General features: G+C 38.5%; 1 protein-coding gene across 1 annotated transcript in view; it reads right to left on the bottom strand.

Moving 5' to 3' along the window:
- The window catches only part of SLC2A8 (solute carrier family 2 member 8), a gene marked incomplete in the record, with an annotated part of 454,119 nt that overhangs the window by 266,122 nt on the left and 163,180 nt on the right, over positions 1-24,817 (bottom strand). The window contains 2 exon segments of the mRNA XM_044058812.1: positions 16,113-16,262; positions 16,444-16,655. Of these exon segments, the coding sequence (XP_043914747.1) occupies positions 16,113-16,262; positions 16,444-16,655 (362 nt within the window).

Here is a 24,817-nt window from a genome sequence, read left to right as displayed (position 1 = left end):
CATCCACCGTATACTTTCAAAAACATTGTTAAAGGACAATGTATTAGAACAGCTAGAATGTCTTCTAGTTTAGATGTTATGAAGGAAGACATTAATATGTTATGCAGTATGTTCAGAAAGAGGGGTTACCCAGATAGAATGGTAAAACGAATTTCCCAGTATGTTATCCCAGTGGGGTAAGAAATATAAACCATTATTAGGAGCTAAGGATACAGATAGTACTATTAAGACAAAGGAATTACAACACAATTTTAATAGAGTCTGTGTCCTTACTTATACTCCATTTGTGCATTATATCAAAGAAATTCTAAACAGACACTGGGATGTTATTATTTCCAACAATTTTGAGTATTAAGGTAGGAAATGCACCCAAAATAGTATATAAGGTTGCTCCTAACATAAAAAGAATGTTGGAATATACAGAAACACAGAATTGTTTGATGGTGAAACAAAAGAGAGGCAGCACAAAATGCGGAACATGCCGCCAATGCCGTTATATTAATGAAGTAGACAAAATAATATTAGAAGATATAAACCACACAGTTATTAGATGTTTGAGAGGTAACTGCAATAGCAAACAAGTGGTTTATATCACCTGTTGTAATGCATGCAAGGCATATTACATAGGAAAAACGGAAAGGGTCATTAAAAAACGGATATATGAACATTATTATAAAATACGCAAAGAAGACACTACAGATGCCCTTTACAGACATATTTTAGATAAAGGGGAGAAACATAGTTTTGTATTCGCCATTATTGACCAAATAAACACACAAGAAGGTAACTGGAAGAACAAACTAGCATTGAAAGAGAGTGTATGGCAAATTAAAACCGATGCAACTAGGTTTCCAGGCCTTAATGATTCTATAAGCATTAAGCCATTCCTTACGTGTGATTAAATATTACTTATTGAAATATAAGTTAAGCCAGTAATACTTAACTACTGTACACATTATTTATTTTTATTTTCTTAACGTTGGATATATATGTGTCCCATCTGAGTATTATTAAGGTAGTACAACACTGGTTTTAATTTTTAAGAACATATGTATATGTATATATATATATATATATATATATATATATATATATATATATATATATATACATACATATCAAATAAAATCTATTGTTATACAATTAGTATTTCATATAATAAGTTTTTACAATTATACATAATATTTATACATTACATTTATTTTACTATGTATTTAAAGGTTAAGTATATTTAATTTATATAAGCAACTATATATACATTTTATTGTTTCATAGTACATATATACATAACACATATATTTTTTATTATGATATATATTTTTTTTATTATGGCATTTTTCATTAAGGTATTTTATATGTTGTTTAATACTTAATTAAAAGCAACTGCACTTATATATATGTAGTGTACAGAGTATGTATTATTTTTATATAGCTACAATACAGTATTATATATAGTATTTTACGAGTCAGCTCAGCAATATATACACATTCATGCAACATACAAACAATATTTAGTTTTTCAATAACATCAGCTTTTAAATAATATTAGTATATAATTTTGGGAACATACTATTTTAACATCTTATGAATTTTATTGATTTTGATCCTTTTCCTGCATGTATAGACTATTATTACATCAAACAGTTACAAACTTTATGAGAGAATTGAGTTCATATTTATGATTAATTGTATGATTACTAACCCATGCAATATTTTTTGGAGCATCAGTTAATTTAACATTGCGTTATTTAGGGAGAATTTATTAGCAAACTAGTTAGTATGTTTATTATGTGTTGTATGTGATTGTTGTAGTCAAACGCTGAAACTGAGGCATATTTTATGTAGATATGGTGCTGTCACTTTAAAACACCTCATAAGAATTTGGCACGGTTTTTCAAAAAACCGCACGTATTGCTGCTATTTATTTCCAGTAGCAAACACTGTTTAAAGGTTCTGATGAAGACTGGCATTTGCACCAGTTGAAAGCGCTTAACCTTCATGTTATCCTGTTGGATTATGTTCAAATAAACTTGTTGGTGTTTCTAAGAGAATTTACCGGATCAAGGCTGATTTATTGGTTTTTACCCGTACGAGCTGCGTTTATTCCACATCTTCCTTCCCAGCCTGTTTGACTTGTGGTTGCGGTTCGATATTAGGATTTAAGTCTATCTCCATGACGTCAAAGGGTGATCCAGAATCTGTCTGCACAAATAAACTCCTCCTCCTCCAAAGCAGAAGTGGGCAGAACAGAGGATGGGGGCCCTGACAGATAATTCAGAAGGCCTTAAGGCAGAGAAGGGTATCCATGGTTCCATCAAAGAGGACGTCCAACACCAAAACTGCTCTAAGATAGTAGTCTTCAAAGATTGAGCTAAAGCCTCAGAGCTGAGCACCTGGGTTTGGGATCCACTCTACACAGAAAGGGTAAGAGTCAAATGTGTCAGATTAGTGACACCAGTGCTGAGGTAGGGACACCAGTCAGCACTGAATAAACAGAATCAGGTTAGATATCTGGCTCTGAAAACCACTGGTGCAGAAACTAGCATTGGGGGAGGAGCTAAAAGAGGAGAGGGTGGGCCAACCCAATAAAACTTAGAACCACAGGGGAATGGCAGCACTCATCATCTGCTCCCAGCCACCTTCTGAAGTGCTTCAGAATGAAAGACAGAGGTCAGTGAAGTGGTAGGAGGTGATCTGGAGATCAAGAAGCAAGAAAGCTCTCACTTGGTGGAACATTTGTCTCCTGACTTACACAAATCCATCTCCAGTGACAATAGTTTCAGACTGAAGATTTACATGTTGGCACTGAGGGAGGTGGTGGTTCCTTTCTCAGGACCTTTGGTGAAGTAGTACCACTTAGTTTATCGAACTTGTACTTTGTATTTTAAAGATTCCTTAGTTTTATCCTTTCCTTTTTTCTTTTTAACTTTATCTGAAGCATCTGCAGGAAGCAGCTCCTTAATAATCAGTTTATTTTTCATATCTGAATAGTGCTATGGATATGGACTTTGCTCCCTGTCTGTAAATGTTCCACTCTCAAGTACAAGGCACACAAATCATGCTTATCTTGTGTTGTAATCTTATGTCTAGCCAGTACATTTGACAGTCTGATCCACATTCTGAACTAAAAAAAATATAAAAGGATCTTAACTAGCAAGAAAAAGGAACACTACAACAGGAGCTTTTCAGTCACCAGGCTGAATGCCCAAGCACCGAAGTAGTGAGGCACAAAGTATACAACATAGAATCAGCAAAGGTATATAACTGACAAGGAAAAACAACTTTGCAACAAGAGTATTATTAGCAAATAAGGCTACTCTGAAATTCAAATTTAGACAAATAATGAAGGAACAACTTTACTGTAAACACAGATCAATCTGCTCACAAAGGAAGCAAATGACATCTGAGGGGGACAGCTCTCAAAGGATTATGGGAAAAACTCTAAGGAGCTTGAGGCACTGGAACAAGCATTCCAGTAACCAGCTGTCGGATCAGAAGAACTGATGAAGACTAGTTGTTATGGGGTTTCTAATAGGGATAATGATGACGACAAAGAAGATGATGGTGACGATAATAGAAATGCTAAATCTAATAAGACATTGAACCATTCTGCAGAACATTTTTCAAAGCAGATGACAGGGGACTGGGTTAAATAAACTATGAACTGAGGAACAAATTCTCAATGGCTTGTAATAACAGAGAGCTCAGTTAGTAAAATGCTCACTGCAGTAACATGGCTCTAGGGCTAGATTAAACTGGTACTATCCTTCTTATCTAGGCTATGTGAAAGCTTGTTAGGCCCTTTAACTTTCCTCTTCTAAGAGTTACCACCACGTGGAATAGTCCCAAAACAATTAAAAATGAGCCAATGCTATTCACAATGGTGGACTCCATATGTAATCTGGATAATTTCAGACCTATTAGCTTAATTAGCATGTCTGGGAAAAGCTGTGAAGGAACAACATCTTGGAAGTATCTAGTGGAAGAAAACATTGTAAAATTTATTAACATCACTTTACAAAAGTAAGGTCAACTGTTACTATTCTAAAGTTTTTATGCTGATGTGGTGTGAGCCCTTGACAATAGCATTCCTGTCTGTTTAATATATTTAGACCTGGCAAAGGCTTTTGACTTTGTACTCCATTGGGCAATATTACAAGTGAAGAAATGCTGGTACTTTTAATAAGTATGCTATATGCTGCACAGGAAAGTTAACAGGAAGAACAGCCAGTATGTGCAAAGGATGCCAGATCAGAAAAAAATATTAAGACTGGTTTCATGGGGCTCTGTATTAGACCTGTTCCTCTTCTATGTGTTCATGTCCTCATTTCCAGCAATTGGGCATTGCTGTACTGAAAATTGTTATGATAATGCAAAAATTACTACATTTGTATCCTCAAATTCACAATTCACACCAAAGCAATTTCAGTAGCTTAAAACAAGATGAAATAAATGGAGTAAATTTTGACATCTAAACATAAAATCTTAGATTTGGGGAATTAAAATTCTGAATACAGTTTAGGGTCTAATGTTATTGGGCAATGTGTAGTAGGATATGATGGATTAGGGGTTATGATAAATAGATTTAATTTTGCAGGTCAAGTAAACAAAATCCTAAATAAATGCTGCAGTTAAATATATTAAGGATATTTTTTCTAAAGGTGTGCTGGAAAAAAAATTATAAAACTGTAGCAAGACAAACTCTGTAATAATAAGCAGGATTTTGTATGTGTTCAAGGGCTGACAGACATTGCAAAGAGTTCAGAGATACTGTATTAGAAAATTGAACAGTGTTAGGGATTTTAAACTATTAAAAGACTCAGGAGTGTTAATTTGTTCTCAATATGTTACAGAATCACAAGAAAACTCATACAGCTCTCCGAAATGAAGAATGAGACAATGAAATGTACACCCACAAATGTCAAAAAATCTACAATGTCAAATGTATGAACAAATGACAATCAATATTTTTAAAATAAATACTACAATAATAAAAGACTTCCCCTATAGTTTAACTCAAAAAAAGCTGCAAGAGGGAAGAGTAACTTTACTACTGCTGTAACTCCATGAAGATCACCTTTTATGGAAAAAAGATCATAAAGCCATGCTTACCTTAGTGTCATGAATCAACAAACGTTGTATAAAGTCTCAAGGCTAGTAACATGTAAACCCTGAGAGGTGCACAATCCCAGGATTCCTTATTTTAATGATGTGCCAAATCCTGTCCTAAATTAAGACTGAGCTAGGTTTGTAACACTGGACAGTGGTCCGAGCTGCTGCCTAAACTATGTCCTGACAGAATCATCCTTAAAACATGCAAGTGTAGCAACAGCGCTCATGGAAGGACTCTAACAGACTCAATTTTTTTTTTAATTAAACTTATAAACAAAATAATGGTCAGGCCCTTTGATAATTTATTTTTTGACGAATCTTTCTCTTTCTGTTCTTAAAGGAGACAAACAGCCAGCTTTCATGAAATAATGAGATGAACAGTAACGCAACTAACCTATAGCATCTAAAAATAAGCAACAGACCCTCTTCACTAGTATGACATTTAAGACCGGCACCTGATCAGCCAACTAATCCTACCGCTATAAGACTGCTTACCACCATTGCTTACCAATGTAAGGTCCCTGCCTCCACTAGCCCAGCTTTCTCCCTACCAAAACCAGTGCCAAAATAACCCCAGGCCTTACTTCTCTGCACTGCCCACCAACGTTGATCTAGCAAATGACTGTTGGCTGGTTAACCATATAGGAAAGGATAAGCCCCTGGCTCTATCCATTCACCTCTTTAAACTGGATGGCCCTCCCCCCCTTTACCATCCTCTGCTCTATCCAGACCATTCCCTAGTGTCACTTCCAACCCCCAACAGGGTTTTAAGCATTGCTTGTGTCTTTCGGCTTTTCCCAGTTAGGGGTCGCCACAGCGGAACTCCGGTCCGTTAATGATTGGCAGTAGATTTTTACGTACTGGCTTGCCGGGCCTAACGCACAACCTTCAACGAAGGAATGCCCATTCACACATGTCACTACACAGAAGATGCTCTGAGATTCGAACGGGCAACATCTAACGGTGAGGCGACAACGCTACCGCAGCACCACCACCGCAGTATCCAATTAACTGACCCCTTTCTCTGAACCACAATGCTAGCTCAGAAAGCTACATCTGTGAAAGATACTCTAAAGCCACGGAATCTATTGATTTAAATGGAAGCAGAGTTAAGCCTAAAGTGGTGACACTTGTCTTTTAGGAAGTCTGAAATGAAGAAATACTTTAAGGAAAAAACTGAAAGAACAGCTATCACACAAAGAAATTAAAGAATAGAAGCAGACATCACACCTTGGTTGAAAAGTAACCTAGATTAGCTTCAAACAGATGTCTTAAGTCGTTTAGAGGTTTGAAACTGGACAATTTAAAAGGGTGCAAGTAAAATGAGCAGAATAAGACGTGGCTAAGCTTAGAGTAGCAAAATCAATTTTCTTCCCGGTCAAGATTTTTATAAAAAACATTGCTAAATTTGTGGAACTGGAGGAAAAACATGCATCCGTAGTTCTTGGTACTAAGAAAAAACATTAACAAAAGTTTCCAGCCTCCAAATGTCCTTGTAATGAATTACAGAATAGAACGCTAGAACTTAAGCATTCACATGAGTAGCACAAGAGAGTCCAAAAGGCACAACAGAGCTATATTAGTGGCTTTTTACTCTGTACCCCTGCATTTGTATTCAGTTTGTAAGTGCTATTTAGCAAATCTACACTACTTCCCAGCAATACTGATATTACTTTTTCCTCCTCCACATAAGCTGATGCACATCACCACAGTATTGTGTTTGCTAACACAGAGGGACCTGGGTGGAAAATAAAACAGACTCCAGGGTACTTGTGATTGCTCTTATCTTCAGTACAATATTTTTCCTGTTGTGAACAGTACCCCTATACTGATAGATTTTTTTTTTTTTTTGTTTATTTTTAATTGGACTCCTCAAAGAAAATACAAGAAAAGCATTTTCAAATGTTTCTAAGAGGACAGAGGTAGTCATGTCACTCTTCATTGCTAATTTGGGAATATTTGTCGAAGAACTCCATCTTTACTGAATTCAGTACTAGAATTACAGTCGCCAGGGTGTCCGAAACTTCATTACTAAGGTGATCTTACTTGTGCCTTGTGTGAGAAACTATTTGAATGCAGGATGATGTGCATGTTTGCCAGAGCCCTAGGTGACTACCTCGCAGTCACCACAGCTAAAACATTTTCTAAATATTCTCAAGGCTGGGGATAGACAAATGGGAGGAATGCACACAAACTACATTTGGTATGCAGAACCTCAAAACATTGAGAGAACGCCTTTTCAGCATATGAAAGAACGTATTCTCTGTGTTCAGGGTTGCTATAAAGAACTCCTATTCTATAAGGGACAGCACACTTAAGTTGCTATTCTAAATTTGGTCATCATAATGAATCTGATCAGATTTGAAAATTCTAGTACACAACTCCACTCTTGATCTTTAACTGGGTTCAAAATTAAACAAAAGCCTGTGCTCTTACTGGTAATCTGGAACTCACTACTGTTTTTCTCATTAATGGCTTTAACTATAATGCATCATGTATCAGATAAAACAGAGTTTCAAAAAGAGAAAACAAATGAAAATACCACTGCAATTCTACAAAAAAGTTTTCTGAAAAAACTGCAGTATGCCAAAAGTACAGATGTGTAAGCTGCACTTACCATAACAGTAGATGTTCAAATTCTTCATTGCTGCAGTAGACTTTGGTTATATGGGTTGTAACTTGCCCAGGATACAACCACCGTCCAACTTCTCAGAGCTCTGGCTACCTCCCACACCTACACTGTGACAGCTAAGTAGCTAGTCCCTTGGAGAGAAATGAGCAGGCAAAGAGTAGACAACTTCAGGACTTTCTTGCTCATATAGAGAAAGTGCTTACTCATCGTGAGCATATAAAATATATAAACTGTAACAACTTTATATCCCAACAATTAACTAAGGATATACAGAAGTAGGAGGGTGGATATGGCTACAGAAGCAGTGAGGAATTCAAACATATACCATTATGGTAAGTGTAACTTACACAACTGTATCACATTCATTATTTTCACTGCTACAGCAGCCTTTGACTAAATGTGTCATACACCAAAGGCCATCTAACCTGGGAGGAGCCCCTGGAGAGCAGTCCTAGCAAAACCAGTCCTGGAAATTGAAAAGGAATCTAGTTTGTAGTTCTTTGTAATATACTGGTATGTATACAGGGCCATATGCTACCTCTAAAATGCTTCCTTCCCAGTATGCCATAACAGAAGCCAAGCCTCTAGTAGAATATGCCTTCATACTGCCTCAAACAGATTTGCCATGGTAAAAGTAAAGTAATAGCTGAGAACAACCATCCCAAAATAGTCTGTTTTGATAGAGTGTCCTTTTTTTGCCCCATCATAAGAAATAAAGCAGCTGTTTTTTTTTTTTTTGTTTAAGGACTTGGTTCTGTCAAGATAGTACCTGGGCATATCCAGATTATGCATATCCAGATTATGTAAATCTCTTCTCCCTGGTTCTGTGTTATTTGGATAAAACACTGGGAAGACTGATGGCTTGATTCATAGTAAACTCAGACTGGGCATGAATGAGGGATTTGTTTTTAATGTGACCCTATCTCTATGCAGACCAAATAGGGTTCACCCACCATGAAAGCTTGCAACTCAGATAATCTTCTTGCAGATGTCAAAGCAATAAGTAGTCTTCCATGTGATGAACCTTGCCTCAGCCTCATGAGCCAGTTCAAAGGGAGACTTAATATTTCCAGCACAAAGTTATGATCCCAAGAAGGAGCCATCTTGAAAGTGGACTAAAATGCAAACCTTCCTTCAGAAACTGTTTTACCAAAGCCAAAGATGAAAGGGGAGGGACCTGTCGGCAGAAATGCTGAAATGGCCTCTAGATGAACCTTGACAGAGGAATAAGAAAGGCTAGAGGAAAGTAACTCAAGTAAATATTTAAGAACCAGAATACATAATCCCTAATTGGGCTCGGTTTATTGGCTAGGTATCAGCTAGAAAACCTTTTCCACTTGTCAATATAAGGCTATCTAGTAGAAGTTTTACTTGCCTGCTACTAGGAAACAGTAAACTAAGCCTGCTACTAGGAGCCTTACTTGCCTCTTTTAGTACCGGATGCAAATACTCTTGAAAAATGTGCCTAAAAAAGAACATTTGAATCACCCAGGTAGTTAGGTGTTTTGAGACTAGTGTGCATCAAACTTCCCTTGTCTTGTGGAAGCAATTCCAGTCTGTCAGGAAGTTTGTGGTAATTGCCCTTGAACAATCCTGTTAGACAGGAGAACTAATGTTACCTACTCCAAAAAGTGAGCCACCACAAGGATTTGGGGAGAGTCCTTTTGAATCTTCAGAATTACCCTAGAAATCAGTGGAATGCATAGAGAAACATCCATGACTATGGGGATGAGAATGCATTTATATTCCATGCCTGCCTGAAATGAGTTCTGGTGAAGAATTTGCTTGTTTGTTCTGAAAGGAGATGAACAGATCCAACTGAGGTGTCCCCCACAGGTGGATCAATTCCGTAAAGACACCAACTTTCAATTTCCATTTGAAAGGGTCTGTCCTGGTCCTGCTCAGCTTGTCTGCCACTACACTTAGCTCAGAGAGAATGTATGATGTTTGGAGGGTTAAACCATGCTGAAGAGCTACTTCCTAAACCATCACAGCCAGCCTGCACAGAGAATAAGTCCTTGTTACCCTGTTTGTTTGAAGAGATTTTATGGCAAGTATTACAGCCAACACCTCTAACATTTATGTGCTTTGGTCTGTCTGAAGAATTCCACAAGCCTTGCACCTTTAACCCCATAGAAACTGTTCTTCAAGCAAAATCTGAGACATCTGTAGTTGCAGGAGGACTGGAGACAGAGAAGAAAGGACACACCTGGATTATGAAACAGTTGCAGTCTCTACCAGAGTGCCTCCTTTTTGACAAAGCCCAAAACTGGAATCTGAAATTTCAGTGGGTACAAATATTGGGCCCATTCGCTTTTTAAAAGCCACTGAATTTTTTTCTCACTTGTAACCTGACAAGAGGAATTATGGGAGTCACGAAAGCCATAAACACTAAGATCGAAAGATATTCTCTTTAAGTCTGAGACTGATTGGAGAAGCTCGGGAAAGTTTCCAGATAAAAATATACCTTTTCCTGGGTTAGAAAAGCCTTTTTCTTAGAAGCATCTAGAAGGCAGCCTAGAAACACGATCATGTATCCTGCAGTCAAGGAGGATTTATATGTTTGTAGGCAAGTATTAGGCAGTCTGCAGACCATTACAAGCCTAGCTGAAACTCCAATTCAAAAACTGAATAAACTGGACATTTATCTGGAACCCCAGATTGGTAAGGACAGAAGAAATCCATATTAATGACTCCTGACATCTGGGAAAAGACTCTGCAAAGATAAGTATGTTGCCTAAGGAAACATAAATGGCTTAGTCTGCAATGAGCTATCATTGAATCTAGTCACTGTAAACACCCTTGAACTGTAGCTCACCCAAAATGTAATGCAGAGAGAACTGATAAATATGACCCAGATACACACAATCAGCCCTTGGCTATGTGGATGTGATAAGTATCCTTTGAGTCTAATATTACCATAAAACTTAAAAAGGATGACAGGTAACAGACTGAAGCATCAAGGTTTTGTATTTTAGTACTTTCACAAACAGGTTGTGAGAGAAAAGAACTGGAACTTGTCTCCATTAAAGCTCTCTGGAACCAGAAGCATTCTGGAATAGAAACCTTTCCCTCTTCAATCTAAAGGCACTAGTTCTATGATTTCTGGGGTTAGCAATTACTAAAGAACCCGAGGAAAAAATGTTTTTCAAAGGGTGGGATGAATTCCCCTGTATGAAGTTGTCTCCAATCCCAATTGTAACTATCCTGAACAGATTTCTCATTTAAGAGTATAATTCAATCTGTTGCCAAAGGAGAATATTGCGAGTCACTGAGACAAATTCAGAAAGCTAGGGGCATGGGGGGGCTGCTACCATAGTCATTCTGAAGTATTAGCCTGTCCCTTTTTCTGACAGGACCTCTTGTTGTCCCCCCCTGCTGTCTCTGTTTATTCCCAGATTGCCAGGAAGTGGCAGGGGTTGCTTATCTTGTCTTTTAAAAGGAGTGGAAGGTTTGAGAGATTTATAATGGGGGACTTTAAAATCTTAGAAATTCTCAGAATAATTTCCCTCTTTCATCAGATTTGAGTACATGGGTAGCAGAAAGGCCAAACAAAACCTCCTTACCTAAAGTAGGGTTTAAAATCTCAAACCTTACTTCAGTAAATTTTGATAACATACAGAAATAATTCCTCAAAATTGTAGCTATAGCAGTGACTCTAGACATAGTATCTGCAGTCAGACACTCTTCAAAGTACATTTAGATACTGGACAGGAGCTACCTTCTGAAGAAGTGCTGCACACAGTTCCATCAAACAGTCTGCACAGTTAAGAATAACGTTCTACATGTGTGCCTAGTGTACAAAAGTCTTAACTACCAAAGTGGAAGAAAAAAATTCTCTTACCAAATCTCTCAAATACTTTACTCTTTATCCAAAGCAGAAAGATTAGTATTGACTAAACTTCTGTTTCCAGCTGGCAGAGAGGTCAAAACAGCAGCTATGTCACATCTAAGATGAGAAAATAAGAATTTATTAGCTTGATGTACTTTTTGAAGTTTATCTGCTTTTTTGGGGGACTGAAGGTAGATTGTCAGGGTAACTAAAGCCAACATTCAACGCATCCTCCAAGGCAGACAAAATAGGGGGGTGAATACAATATGTGGCACATCCACTTGCAAAATAGTATCTCCTCAGTTCAGGGGAACATCATCTGCTCCCATAAAGATGCATCATTCATCCTGAAAACAGTTTCTGAGAAGGAAAAACTTCCAAAAAGGGAAATGGAGAGGACCAACATTCCTTAAGAGTTTGGGGCTTGGGAATCTCCAGGAGAAGAAACCCTGCCTCTGTTAATGTCAGAATCCCATTACAAACTTTACTCTGGAATTTCCTCACAGAGACTGCACACTGGTAAGGATTTCTGAGTTCTAGGATTAAGAGCCTCCAATAACTTCTTGAATAAAAGTAAGGAAATAATTTTTACACATCTGAGGACATGGTTTATAATGCCTAACCTTTTGTTTTTTTTTCTTTGCAATGACTTTCCTGGAAGAAGACAGACTAGAGGATGGCACTTCACCCCTGGTCTTGTTCCCCAGCCACCTCAAGAACAACTTCCCAGACCCAAAGAAAATGGTTCTCCCATGCCCAGATTGGACACGGGAACAAAGAGGATGTGGCTGACCCCTGTTCACAGTGGCTGAAGGGGCTACACCAGAAGAACCCAAAGTAACAAGTGAATGGTCTTAGAAATAAGTGACTGGTCTGAGAAACAGCATTCAGCCATTACAGAGTCACTCACAAACATCTCTTATGTTTATGTGCATTGGTCTGTCTTTCTGTTCCAAAAAACCCCACATTTGTATCCCCCATACACTCTGTTCCAAAGACCCCACACTTATATTCCCCATACACACTGCTTCCCATGCAAAGTCTGAGAAGTCTACTATGACCGACTGTGCTGGTACAGGAAAAAAGAGGAAACCTTGACTTTGATTTGTCGTCTCCACAACAAAATCTCCATTTTCACAAATACCAAAAACTGGAGTTTGAAAAGTCAGGCGATTTCATGTACCACTTAATTTTTCCTCTGTGGAGTCTTGCGAAAGTTTCCATGAATATTAGGAATTCCCTTACTGAGGCAGAAGTCGAGTGCAAAAACTTAGGAAAAGCTCTAAATAGACATCTATTTTTTTTTTCTTTAAAAGGAAAGCTCTTTGAACTGAGGTGTTCAGGACAGGACACATCCCATGAAAGTCAGAAAAGACATCTGTAAATTCTCTTAGAGTCCCAGCCTGTATCTTACCTGAGAGATTCATGACAGCCTGTAAAATAATCTGCAAAGATAAGAAAGTCATTTAAATTTGGAAACATGTGAATACCTAGAATAATAATGATCCAGAGAGAAACAGAAAATAAGTAAATACCACTGCTGTCATGATGTCTTGATGCAGAGAAAGCATTTGACAGAGTAAGCTGGGATTTTATGAGTAGGGCAATGGAAGCATTTGTAGTCCCTGATACAACAATGTTAATAAGGAGGACACAGGCAGGATCAGAGGAAAAATTAAAGTGGGAGGGTTCCTCTCTGGCAAGTTGTGTCAACAGAAGAACCTGGTAAAGGTGTCCTCTTCCCCAGTGTTGTTTATGTTATATTTAAGCAATTGGCAAAGAAAATAAGGGATTCAGAAATTCAAGAATATAATTGGAATGGTAATCAAGAAAAGTTGGTTTTATTTGCAGACAATATTTAGTACCTGATAATATCAGAAGAGGACATAGGACACAATACCCCACTCAGGCATTATTGACCAATTCAAGAGGTTAGGTACAAACCCGTATGTCACCCAGTAGATAGTCAACTGGCTCACAGACAGGACCCAGGAAGTTTGAATTGGGGAGTCCACCTCTACAAAGAGGCCAGTCACAAAGAGGCCAGTCACAAAGAGGCCAGTCACAAAGAGGCCAGTCACAAAGAGGCCAGTCACAAAGAGGCCCTCAGGGATCAGTCCTTGGACAGCTCCTTTTTGGCATTTACTTCTCAAAAGTCAAGGCCAATGTCAGTGGTCTCTGGCTGACTAAATTTGCAGATTGCAAATTAGGAGCTGTCACTGACTCTCACACTGACAAATGTTCTCCAGGAGGGGCTAACACAGACAAAACTGCTGTCAGTCATGGACTAAAACTAAATGCAAAGAAATGCATAATGGTATCCTTTGGGAAGTCATACATCCCTGGTAACAATCATATTGACAACATACCCCTTAGAGTTGACCAGTAGTCAGGGACTTAGGGACACACAGATAGTAATCTAGCCTTTGATCATGTCTCTACAGTGGTGAGGAAATCATTCTATGTTGCACAACTTATAAACAAAGGTGTGGCATCCATATCCATGTAAGTCCTTGTTCCACTGTATTCGGCATTCATGAGACCTATCATGGAGTACAATGTCCCCTTTAATATATACCTAACCAGGCATATCCAACAACTGGAATGTCCACAGAGGTTCCTCATTAAATGAATACAGGGTGTAAGTAATATGTCCTATGCAGATCGCTTCAAGGTCCTATCCCTGTATTCTGTCTCCTACAGGCTTTTGAGGAGAGATCTATGCCTGGCATAAAGGGATGGACCTCATACATATCCACAAAAACAAAACAGTACCAGAATTACCCATTCTAAAGACTTACACCTTGCCTGTGATATAAATAGGACCTGCTGGAAAGAGAGGTATGTATCCCAGAGACTACCCCGGGCTGGATCGCACGGAGAGACTTATAAAGGTCCTGGTGGTTGTTAGCCTAGTATATACCTATGAACTTATGAATCTTTCGTGTTATTTGTGATATATTCTTACCAACAACAGTACCAAGCATGGGTCATACAAAACAAAGCAGGAACACACACAGAACTACAACTTAATGGGCTTTCGCTCAACCACCCTTCATCAGCATATAACATTACATTTTTCAATCATTAAATAGAGGAAACAGTTAAAATCACATTAGTCGCCACCATGCTGCATGCCATTTTTTTTATGTAGGAAAGACTATAATGTAGGGCTCAAGACCCGTATAATCGAACATAAATCAGATCTTTCTTTTAAATGGGATGAAATGGTAATGTTATATGCTGATGTGAAGGTTGAGAGCCAAAAAAGCTTCATTAAAGCCTGTGTTTCTGTAACTACTGTGTTCCTGCTGAGATTTTGTTCTATCTACGTGTTCAGTTCATACAAAACAAAGACATTTAAAGGTCAGGAAACTGTAAAAAGTATCATTTTTAAAGCATGGAGGATTAGCAGTGATAAAAATTCAGTTATCCTTCTCTAGGTACATGCCCCAAGTCTTAGCCTCTGATATGCTCCAATACTGGAAGTTCAATGCCTTTATTCAAAAGCCAAGCAGTAGTTAAGGAAAATGGCATGATCTTCCGCAGCATTACCATTACAGCCCGTCGAGTCCCAGAATGGTTACAAGGCAGCATCCATAGACCCTGCTGGTACTTCCAAAACATACATCTAAGAACGCAGTCCCAGTCCATTAACTGAAGGCAAAAAGGAACAGCTCTAAGGTCTTTGGCATCAAACAAATCTAAAATGACTCAGCCTAACCAAAAATATGATGCCAGGTAACGCTTCTTCCCCAAAGAGTTTATTATCCAGGAATCCTAAAAGCAAAATTTTGCTAAGACTTGATAAATGCAAGGGTTCATGCACATCTTCCATGAGAAAAAGGAAAACACCAGAATTTTCACCTCCTGCTTTATCAGAAATGTACATACATTCTCCTTTTCTTCTTTGGGTGGGGAAAAACAGGTAAGCTAGGACCTTTACTGCTGTTTTCACTAGCACTTTGTAGGTGGCTAGGACCTTATTTCTGTTTTCACTAGCACTTTGTAGGTGGCTAGGACCTTATTTCTGTTTTTACTGGCACTTTGGCGTCATCTTAAATTAGTCACTCTTGCGTTTTCTCTAATGGTTCATTTGTTTGAATAGCCTAGTAAGGATAGTATCCCCTGACATTCTGGGTGTAAACTCAAAATGACTGGGACATTCCTGACCTTGAGGCTTCTCTATTATTCACCTGGTTTTGCTTAACTACAGGTACAGCTAAACCCAGACTGAATTTAAGAAAAGGCTTTGTTTTTCTTAAAAGGTACCTCAAGGTACAAGGTCCCAAAGTTTTTGAACAACCAAGGCAGCACGGGCATCTGTGACTGAAGAAAGTTTTTTCTCCAAGGTTATATCTATTTTACTTTATTTTACATATGTAAATAATATTTACAAAAAATCTAGGAATCAAAATCTTTAGGTATGGCTACAGCGGAATGCAATGACAACTAATGCAATCAATGGAAACATTCTTAGTAGTAGACTTAAATCTAATTAAACATAACAGAGTTGCAACATTGTGTAGAACTTACCTTAAAACCAGCATCTTCAAAGATGGTCTCTGCATAAAACATAATTGCATTGATCCCAGAGAACTGCTGAAAAAGCATTAGCAAAACACCAATAACAAAGGGCTTGTATATTGCAGGATTCTTGAAGTCTGCCCACCTCAATCGGTTTTCCTGGAAATTAAGGAATTTAAAATATTGGAATATTGTTCTGTCTAGATGTGAAGCTAGTAAATGCAAAACATGGCATGTTTTACTAGGAGTAAAGTTAAACAATTAAGGTTTTGCTGGCAGACATTTTCTACATTCTTCTGTTCAAGGATTAGTCAGAACAGCACATTTTCAACAGTCTCACCTGTTCGCTAAAATTGGCTTCTATCTGTCTGCATTCCAGCTCATGATCCACTAGAGGGCCCCTAAGAAACTGCAGGGCAGTAATTGCTTCCAACTGTTTTTTCTGAGCAAGCAGGAATCGAGGAGTTTCTGGCATAAAGCACATGAAAACTGCCATAAAGAAGGGAGGAAAACAGCCCACGACAGCCAACCACCGCCAGTCAAGTCCCAGGCCTAAAAGTAAAGAGGATAAAAAAAGAACCATTTTAGTATGCATATTCTTTCATCTTAAGTACTCTTTTTTTTCCCAGAAATTAATAGCAATGGCCCCAAGAACTGTACAAGCTTATATCTGCAGATTAAGGGCTTATTTACATCAACCTTCTAACCAATAAAACTGAGTACGTGGCTGAAATGAAGCCAAATGATAAATTCTAGGGCAAGGAGGGTGGGCTCTCCATATCAATAGTTTCCGTGCCAGTTCCGGAAACTAATGTCTTCTGTGGTTTTACATGCACAGTTAAAAGACACAACCATGCATTTATGAAAACAATGTAATTTGGTCAGCATAAAAAAAAGCAGTCACATGACTAAATTAAAAAAAAAAATAAAAATGTAAAACAGAACCAGAGTAAAACACGAACCGAGCAATCATAAAAAATAAAAAGTGTTTAAACAGAAAAGGACTAAAACAGGTAAGCACTTTCACGACAGCTTCATCAGACCTTAAAAGAGCATATAATTGAACAGTGTAAGACTGGAGCAAAGGAAAGGGTAAGGGAAATTTTGAAATAGTTTCACCAGGTGCAGCAGAATTAATGGAGAAAGTTTTCCTTCTCACACCTTTACCCAAGACCCGAGGACTGTCCAAAGATGCATTAGTTGTGCTGTTAACCATACACTCAATTGGTTCAAACAATAACGCACTTTCTAAGCGAATAATGATGCATCACATACATTTAAATTCATGGCTATTGACAAGATCATAACAGGGATTAGACAGGGTGATATCCGAAATACAGCAGAGAGATTAGATGGATAATTAGACTTGGGGCTGATCAAGGCAAAAGCTTAAATGAGAAGGCACCTTTGAAACCAGTATTAAACAAATGCAACTTAAATTAATTTGATTCCTACTACATGTTGTTTTTGCATAACTTTATTAGCTTATATCCCTTTATTTTACACTTGTGACTTATTTGATGTATTATTTTGTATCTGTTGGCAGTGATGTTAGCAAGCCCGTACAAGAACTGATGTTAGAATATATAATTAATTGTGAAATTTCTATTGGAAAATCTTAATTGTGGTATCATTTAAATGTTTTGCGCCAGTCTTACACTGTTTAATTATATGCTGTTTAAGGTCTGATGAAGCTGTTGTGAAAGTGCTAACCTGTTTTAGTCCGCTTCTGATTAAATACTTTTTATAAACTTGTCTTACCCTGTAGTTATATTTTACATTTTTGCTTCACTGATTCTGTTGAACCACAGTTTATTCATTTCCTTAGTCATTTTTGTGCTTAGTGTTACAAATTAAAAAAAAAGAGCCATTTTACTACAGTACACTATTAAAGAAGACCGGGACATAATTGTTTTGAAATGTCTCCACGAATACCTCAACCTTCTGAAAACAGCTATTGGGTTCATGTACAATACTTGACACTTACATGCATACTTTCATCAGTGATGCTGGGAGAACAATGTCACAGAGTTTTATCCTCACACTAGATGCTTGATCTGCATTCCAGTATTAACAACACAAATCATGGCAGGGAGGTGCTGTGTTGAGATACATTATCCTTTGGATAACAAATTAAGCTAATGTCGCACTAGGTGCGTAATTCATGTTTTTCTACTGACAATGCAGTGCAGTACAAGGGTAGGAGAGGAGAGATGGTGCTATGAAGTCCTATCTGCCTGACATACTGAGGTAGATCAGGTAATGTTACAGTTCTTATGCCACCTGTCAGTGAAAAATCAATGGTGTTAACGTGGTACGCTGGCAACATTTCCCTTAGGATTGACTACCAGCATGGCTCTCCCCAGAAAAAAAGGGTCATAATTGCTGCAAGTCCTGATCCAGCTACAAAAACAAATATAAATGTTAAACATATGCAATATACTAACTGCAAAAATAAACAGGACTTTTTTTTCTGTTTGCTAAAACACAAAATCTGATAAAATTCCAGAATATGACTGCCTTAACACAAGTAAGGTTAAACTCCATAGAAACATGCATTTTACTACCACAAACAAATGGGATTTTGTTTTTTAATTATGTTACTTAAAACAGACTCCCAGTTTACTTGGCTTAATGCTCTCTGTATGTCCGGTGTTCGTTTTCCACCAATGTTTACACACTAAAGAATGAAAGCAGATCATATAAATATCATTAAATTAAAATTATCAGTATTTTTTCTGGAATTTCACCTTACACAAATGGAATCTAAAACACCAATTACTATACTGTGGTACTTGCGAAATCAACATGGCATTAGCAGTGAAACTAAAAAGAATTAGAATAAAGTTGTACAATTTCAACTACAAAACATAGGATTACATTTTAGACTCACTAGCTACATAGTCAAAATGAATACAATGATTGCCGAGCAGAGCAAATCCACTGACTGATCAATAAAGCACAGTTGTGCAAGTTGTACTTACCATTCAAATGCCTCACTGCAGCAGTAACCTTTAGAGTAAATGGATTGTATTCTGCCCAAGATACAAAACTGGACAGCTTCACAAAACTCAAGCTCCATTCACTCAGGACAGCTGATTGACCAAATATTTCCTTCCTTGGGGTTATCCAGAGTGAAGCTTTCTTCAGGACTCTTTTGCCTTAGAAATCGTGCATGTGTGTCTGTAAGGGTGCGTGGGAGGTCACCAGTCCTGACTGCTAATATAACAGCAATTAAATATAAAGTACAACCTAAAACCAAACCTTATATCACATCTACAAGAGTAGGTGGGGGGGGGGTGCAGGTACTGTTATCATTGACTAGCAAAGCCTATCACACTTGGGAGGAAGGACGTGGATATAGCAGCTGCTGGAGAATGGTCCTAGCAAAGTCATTCCTGGATCTAGAGAAGTAATTTAGTTTGTAATGCTTTGTAAAAGTATGCACAGAGGACCATGTATCTGCCTTTACAATGTTTCTAGAATCCATCCCTTTCCAATATGCCATCTAAGAGGACAAGGCTTACCTTGCTGGGTAAAACAAAAAAAAAAGATAATAGCTGAAGACACCCACCTGGAAAATGTCTTAAGACACAAGGTTTCCCTTTTTGCCCCATGATAAAAAATACGCAGATTTATCAGATTTTGTAAGTGACTTTGTTCTGTTAAGATAGTCCTTTCTCCCCATTTTTAGAATCAGGCAGAAAACTAAAAGATTAAAATATTGACACAAATTAAACTGAGTAACTACTCAGTGCATAAAAAAGAGGGGCTTGTTCTTAAGGAGACTATTCCAGTGCAATACGAGGCAAGATTACCCACTCTGAGATCTTGCAAAAGATATTCTTCTTACAAATGTCAGAGCAATGAGCAGCTCAGTTTTCTAATTCATAAACCTAGAGTCAGCATAAGGAGGTTCAAGTGGTAACAGTCAACTTTTCCAGCCCTAAAGTTAAGATCCTAAGGAGAAGCAACCTGTTTGTGAGGAGGTCTTGGGTGTAAAACTCCTCTCAAACTGTTTTACCAAAAACTGAGAAGAGGATCCATGAGCAGGCATGCTGGAATGGCATCAACATGAAGCCTTACAGACAAAATGAAAGACAAAGGAAAGTAATTCACATAAATATTTTAGCACCAGTGGTGCGCAGCCCCAGATGGGACCTTGGTTATAAGCCAGGCATTACACTAGAAAATATTTTCCTCTTCCCTACACAAGATTTCCTAGTAGAAGGTTTTCTTGCCTCCTTTAGTTTCCACTGCAAGTCCTCATGAAACAGGTGTCTAACAGGATTTCAAACTTTAATCATCCAGGTAGAGGTCCAGTCTGTGAGGAAGCTTGTCATAATTGCCCTTGGCCAATCCCATAAGAAGGGACAAAGCACAGTCCTGTAAGTAAATTTACCATACCAGCAGATATTTGAATGATCACTGCTGCAGCAGCCTTAGCTATAAATAGTTATATCCTGTCAAGGATACAAGAGCTGGCCAGCTTCCGAAGCTTCAGGGAACCTTCCACATGCCCAAACCATTAGCTCAAGCCAAGGTGACTAAAGAGGGTTTGGGAAACAAGCCCTTTAGAGCTTTAAATGCCAACAGAGAGAAGGAGGCCTGACCCTGAAAAGACAATGCTAGGAACAAAAAAGTGGTCCATACCCTGGCATAAATACCACCAAAAAACAAGGGGAATGGAGTGAGGAAGCGGCTACTGCAACAGTGATCATTTGAACATCCAATGTTCTGGTAAGTTTATTTATATAACTGTACTATGTTCATCATATTAAATCACTGCTGCAGTATCCTTAGCTATATGGGTAGAATACCACAGCTAACTACATTTGGGAAGTGGAAGGGGAAGGTTCCAGGAGCCCCATGAGAATAGTCCTAGCAAAGCCTGATCTAGACCCAGAGAAAGAATAGAGCTTGAAATACCTTGGAAACATATTTAGAGAGGACCAAGTTGCTGCTTCTACAATACTGCTGGAATCCCACCCTTTCCAAAGACACAGATGAAGCCAGGTCCCTGGTAGAGTACGCCTGGACTCTGTCTGAATAGTTTTGCTAAGGCGAGTTTAACAAATGGCAATAGCCTTAGGCAACCATTTGGAAAATAGACTGTTTTGACACAAGCTATCCCTTCATCTTACTTTCACAAGAAATGAAGGATTGATTTGAAACATTTAGTTCTCTCAGGATTGCACCCATGTTGTCTGTGGGCATCCAAGTTATGTATCAATAGAAAGCACTTCTAAAAGACAGTCACAGCCTTCTTCCACTTATAGCAGCAAAACAAAGTAAAAACAACGACCACCAGGGCTATAGAAATACTGTTTTAATAAAAATAACTGGTAAGCGCTTTCGTGAAACACTTCATCAGACCATAACTCATAGTAAAAGACAACCATTCTTAAAAACATAGAACAATAAAACAATTAACAAATCAGCTTTTAAAATCAATTAGTGCAACAATCGCCTGTTTCTTAAGTAGGGTTTTAAGGGGATACTATCATTTAAGCCAAAATTCTTGTCTGCCTGCAACTTTAGGATCCATTGCAGTTCCTCATATTCTATTTTGTTAATCAGGCTGCCTCACCTAATATTTTCATGTAGGATACTTAATGCCATAAATTCAAATCTGTGACCTTCTTTGGCTTTATTATGTTTATTTAATGCATTTGTATGAACATCCCTTCTAATATCTCCTATATGTTCCAGAACCCTGTCCTTTAATTTCCTACTAGTCATACCTACATAAAAACATGGGCATTTTTTTTACATGTTGCCAAATAAACTAAATTAGCTGTGGTACAATCAGCATAAAAATTAACCCCATACTTTTCCCCACTAGTTGGATGAATAAAGAAATTCTTTTTTGAGATGTATGGGCAGGCTTTGCAGCCTTGACAGGGAAATGTGCCTATCCTATTTGAGATATTAACTCTTAACTTTTTTTCCGTAACAGAGTCTTTGTTTTAGTGAGGGACCATTCTTAAAGGCAAATGATGGACTTTGATCAACTATACTTCCAAGTTATGGACTATACTTTCTCCCACATTTTAAGGTTCAGGAAAGATAATGGGGAGATGGACAGTCTGGGTTAAAGTAAACTCGGATACCACTCTAGGCGTAAAAGAAGGGTTCGTTCTTAAAGAAACCCTGTCCCTGTAGAAAATTAAATAAGGCTGACTCACCATAAATGAGTTTGCAACTCAGATACTCTTCTTGCAGAGTTCAGAGCAATCAACACAACAGTTATCCATGTTAACTCATTACAGCAGAGTGCTCCTCCCAAGTGTTTCTGCAGTTACCTCCTACTGCGCCTCTAGGTGTCAAATGTGTTCACATTTGCATTAATAATTCCAAAATCAAGCTACATAAGGTATCAGAATATTTTACCTTGAAGCATACCGGATGGCAACCACAAATGTATAAATATTTTACCTCTGTCAATGAGTATTTGTTAGAACTGTAAGAGAACTTCATTTTAAAGGCTAAGGCCACACCCACTGGGAGTTAAAAGTACACACTTAAAAGAGCTGTACTGGAAGGAATGGGTTAATATCCTCAGCTCAGCCAGATTAGCGGGTTCAGATGGAGCAAGTGTTAGCTACTCTAACAAAGAACGAAGATCCCAAGGGGATGTCACCAATTTTCTTGGAGGTCTCTTATGCAAAACCACTTTCAAAAACATTTTAATGTGAGAATGTATTGAAAGAGGAGGATCCATGGGCACACATGCTGAATTGACTGATAAATTAACCTTGATAGAGGAATAAGAAAGGCCACAGGAAAGCAACTCACAAATACTGTAAAACCAGAGAAACACTAGCCCAGAATAGGTGTTGGTTATGCTGTTGGCAACACTCACAAAAACCCTTTCCATTCACTAATATAGGATTTTCTAGTAGCAGGTTTTCTTGCCTCCATTAGTACCTGCTGCATGTCCTCAGAAAACAGGTGCCTTAAGGGAATCAAGACCCTATCATCCAGGCAGTCAACTGAAGAGGATTCATGTCGGGATGCATTAAACTCTCCTGATCTTGGGTGAGTAGATCCACTCCGTCAGGAAGCATGTGGTAACTGCCTCCGGCCATTTGCCAAACAAGGGAGAAAGTACAGTTTTGTACCTACCATAAATGTAGATGTTAGAGTGTAAACACTGCTGCAGTCATTATACTTGGGTTATCCTGCCGTCAGGTGGTTCCCCAGTCGGCCTGAGTTCCAAAGTCTTGGTCTGGCGTCGATTGCTGTCGCCTCCTCCATGACGTCAGTGCGACAGGGGTATATAAGATGCAGCAGACGCCATTTTCTTCAGTTTTTCTTGCCCCAGATGTCAGGTGCCCCCAAGTAGGTAGGCAATTCAAATTGCTAGTAAAGTATACATAAGAAAAGCAAACAATTTTCAGTTACCAGCAAATACTCCCCATAGGTAGTAAAGGGTCGAAACATAGGTACGTACCAGCAAGTAAGAGGGGAAGGAGGGAGGGTAACCTGGACTGCAGCAGTGTTTACACTAACATCTACATTTATAGTAGGTACAAAACTGTACTATGTTCATTGTGCTACACTGCTGCAGTCATTACACTTGGGTGGAATCCCAAAGCTGAGGTAGGGTGGCTGGTTCTATAAGGCATTAGGGGTGGCTATAAGGCCCTGCAGCACAGCAGTGGTGAAGCCTGCTCTGGATTTAGAGTATAAAGGCAAATGGTAATGCTTGGTGAAGGTATGCACAGAACTCCATGTTGCTGCTTCCAAAATATCCTTGGTAGGTACTCCTCTGAGGTAGGCAGTTGAAGTGGCTGTTGCCCTGGTGGAGTGAGATCTAATGCTGCTAGGTACAGGCTTCCCATGGTGTGTATAGCAGAAATGTATACAATGCCCTATCCAGGTTGAAATAGTCTGTTTTGAAATGGCTTTTCCCTGCGCTCCTGCAGCATATGCTACCAGTAATTGCTCAGATTTTCTGAAAGCTTTGGTTTTGTCCAAGTAGAAGCGTAACTGCCTGTGAATGTCCAAAGAATGCAGTAGTCTCTCCCCTTTATTCTGTGGTTTTGGATAAAAAGTTGGCAAGTGAATTGTTTGGTTTAGAGCCACACTTGATACCACCTTTGGCATAAACGTAGGGTTAGTTCTTAAAGACACCCTGTCCTGGTGAAAAATGACGAAAGGTTCCACTGCCATTAGTGCCTGTAATTCTGAAACTCTTCGTGCTGATGTTATTGCCAGTAGCAGAGCAGTTTTCCAAGAGATATATTTTAATTCTGCTGTGTTAGCTGGCTCAAAAGGAGGTAAAGTTAATTTTTCCAAAACGAAGTTGAGGTCCCAAGTTGGAGTAGGTGCTCTACGGGGCGGTCTTATGTTTTTAGCCCCTCTGAGGTACTATTTGAGCAAAGGATTAGAGAAAATTGGTGGATCTGTGTTGTAATGAGCAGAAATGGCAGAGGCATGAATCTTGATGGATGAAAAAGAGAGGCCCTTGTCCAGCATCTCAGTTAAATATTGTAGAATCTGAGGAATGTTTGGGACAAGAGGGTCAAGACTGTGAGCCTGGTTCCAGGCACAGAATCTCTTCCATTTATCCGAATAGGCTTTTCTGGTACTAGGCCTTCTGGCCTCCAGAATAACATCCATAACAGCTTTGGAGAGAGGCATTGCTTGCTTGACTAAGGAATTTTCCATGTAGCTAGGTTTAAGGTCTTGAGCTGGCTGTGAAGTAT

Source organism: Protopterus annectens, chromosome 16.part0, assembly GCF_019279795.1.
Source record: "Protopterus annectens isolate FY-2018-M chromosome 16.part0, PAN1.0, whole genome shotgun sequence".
Classification (NCBI taxonomy): Eukaryota; Metazoa; Chordata; order Ceratodontiformes; family Protopteridae; genus Protopterus; species Protopterus annectens.
This window is presented reverse-complemented; position numbering and strand designations above follow the sequence as displayed.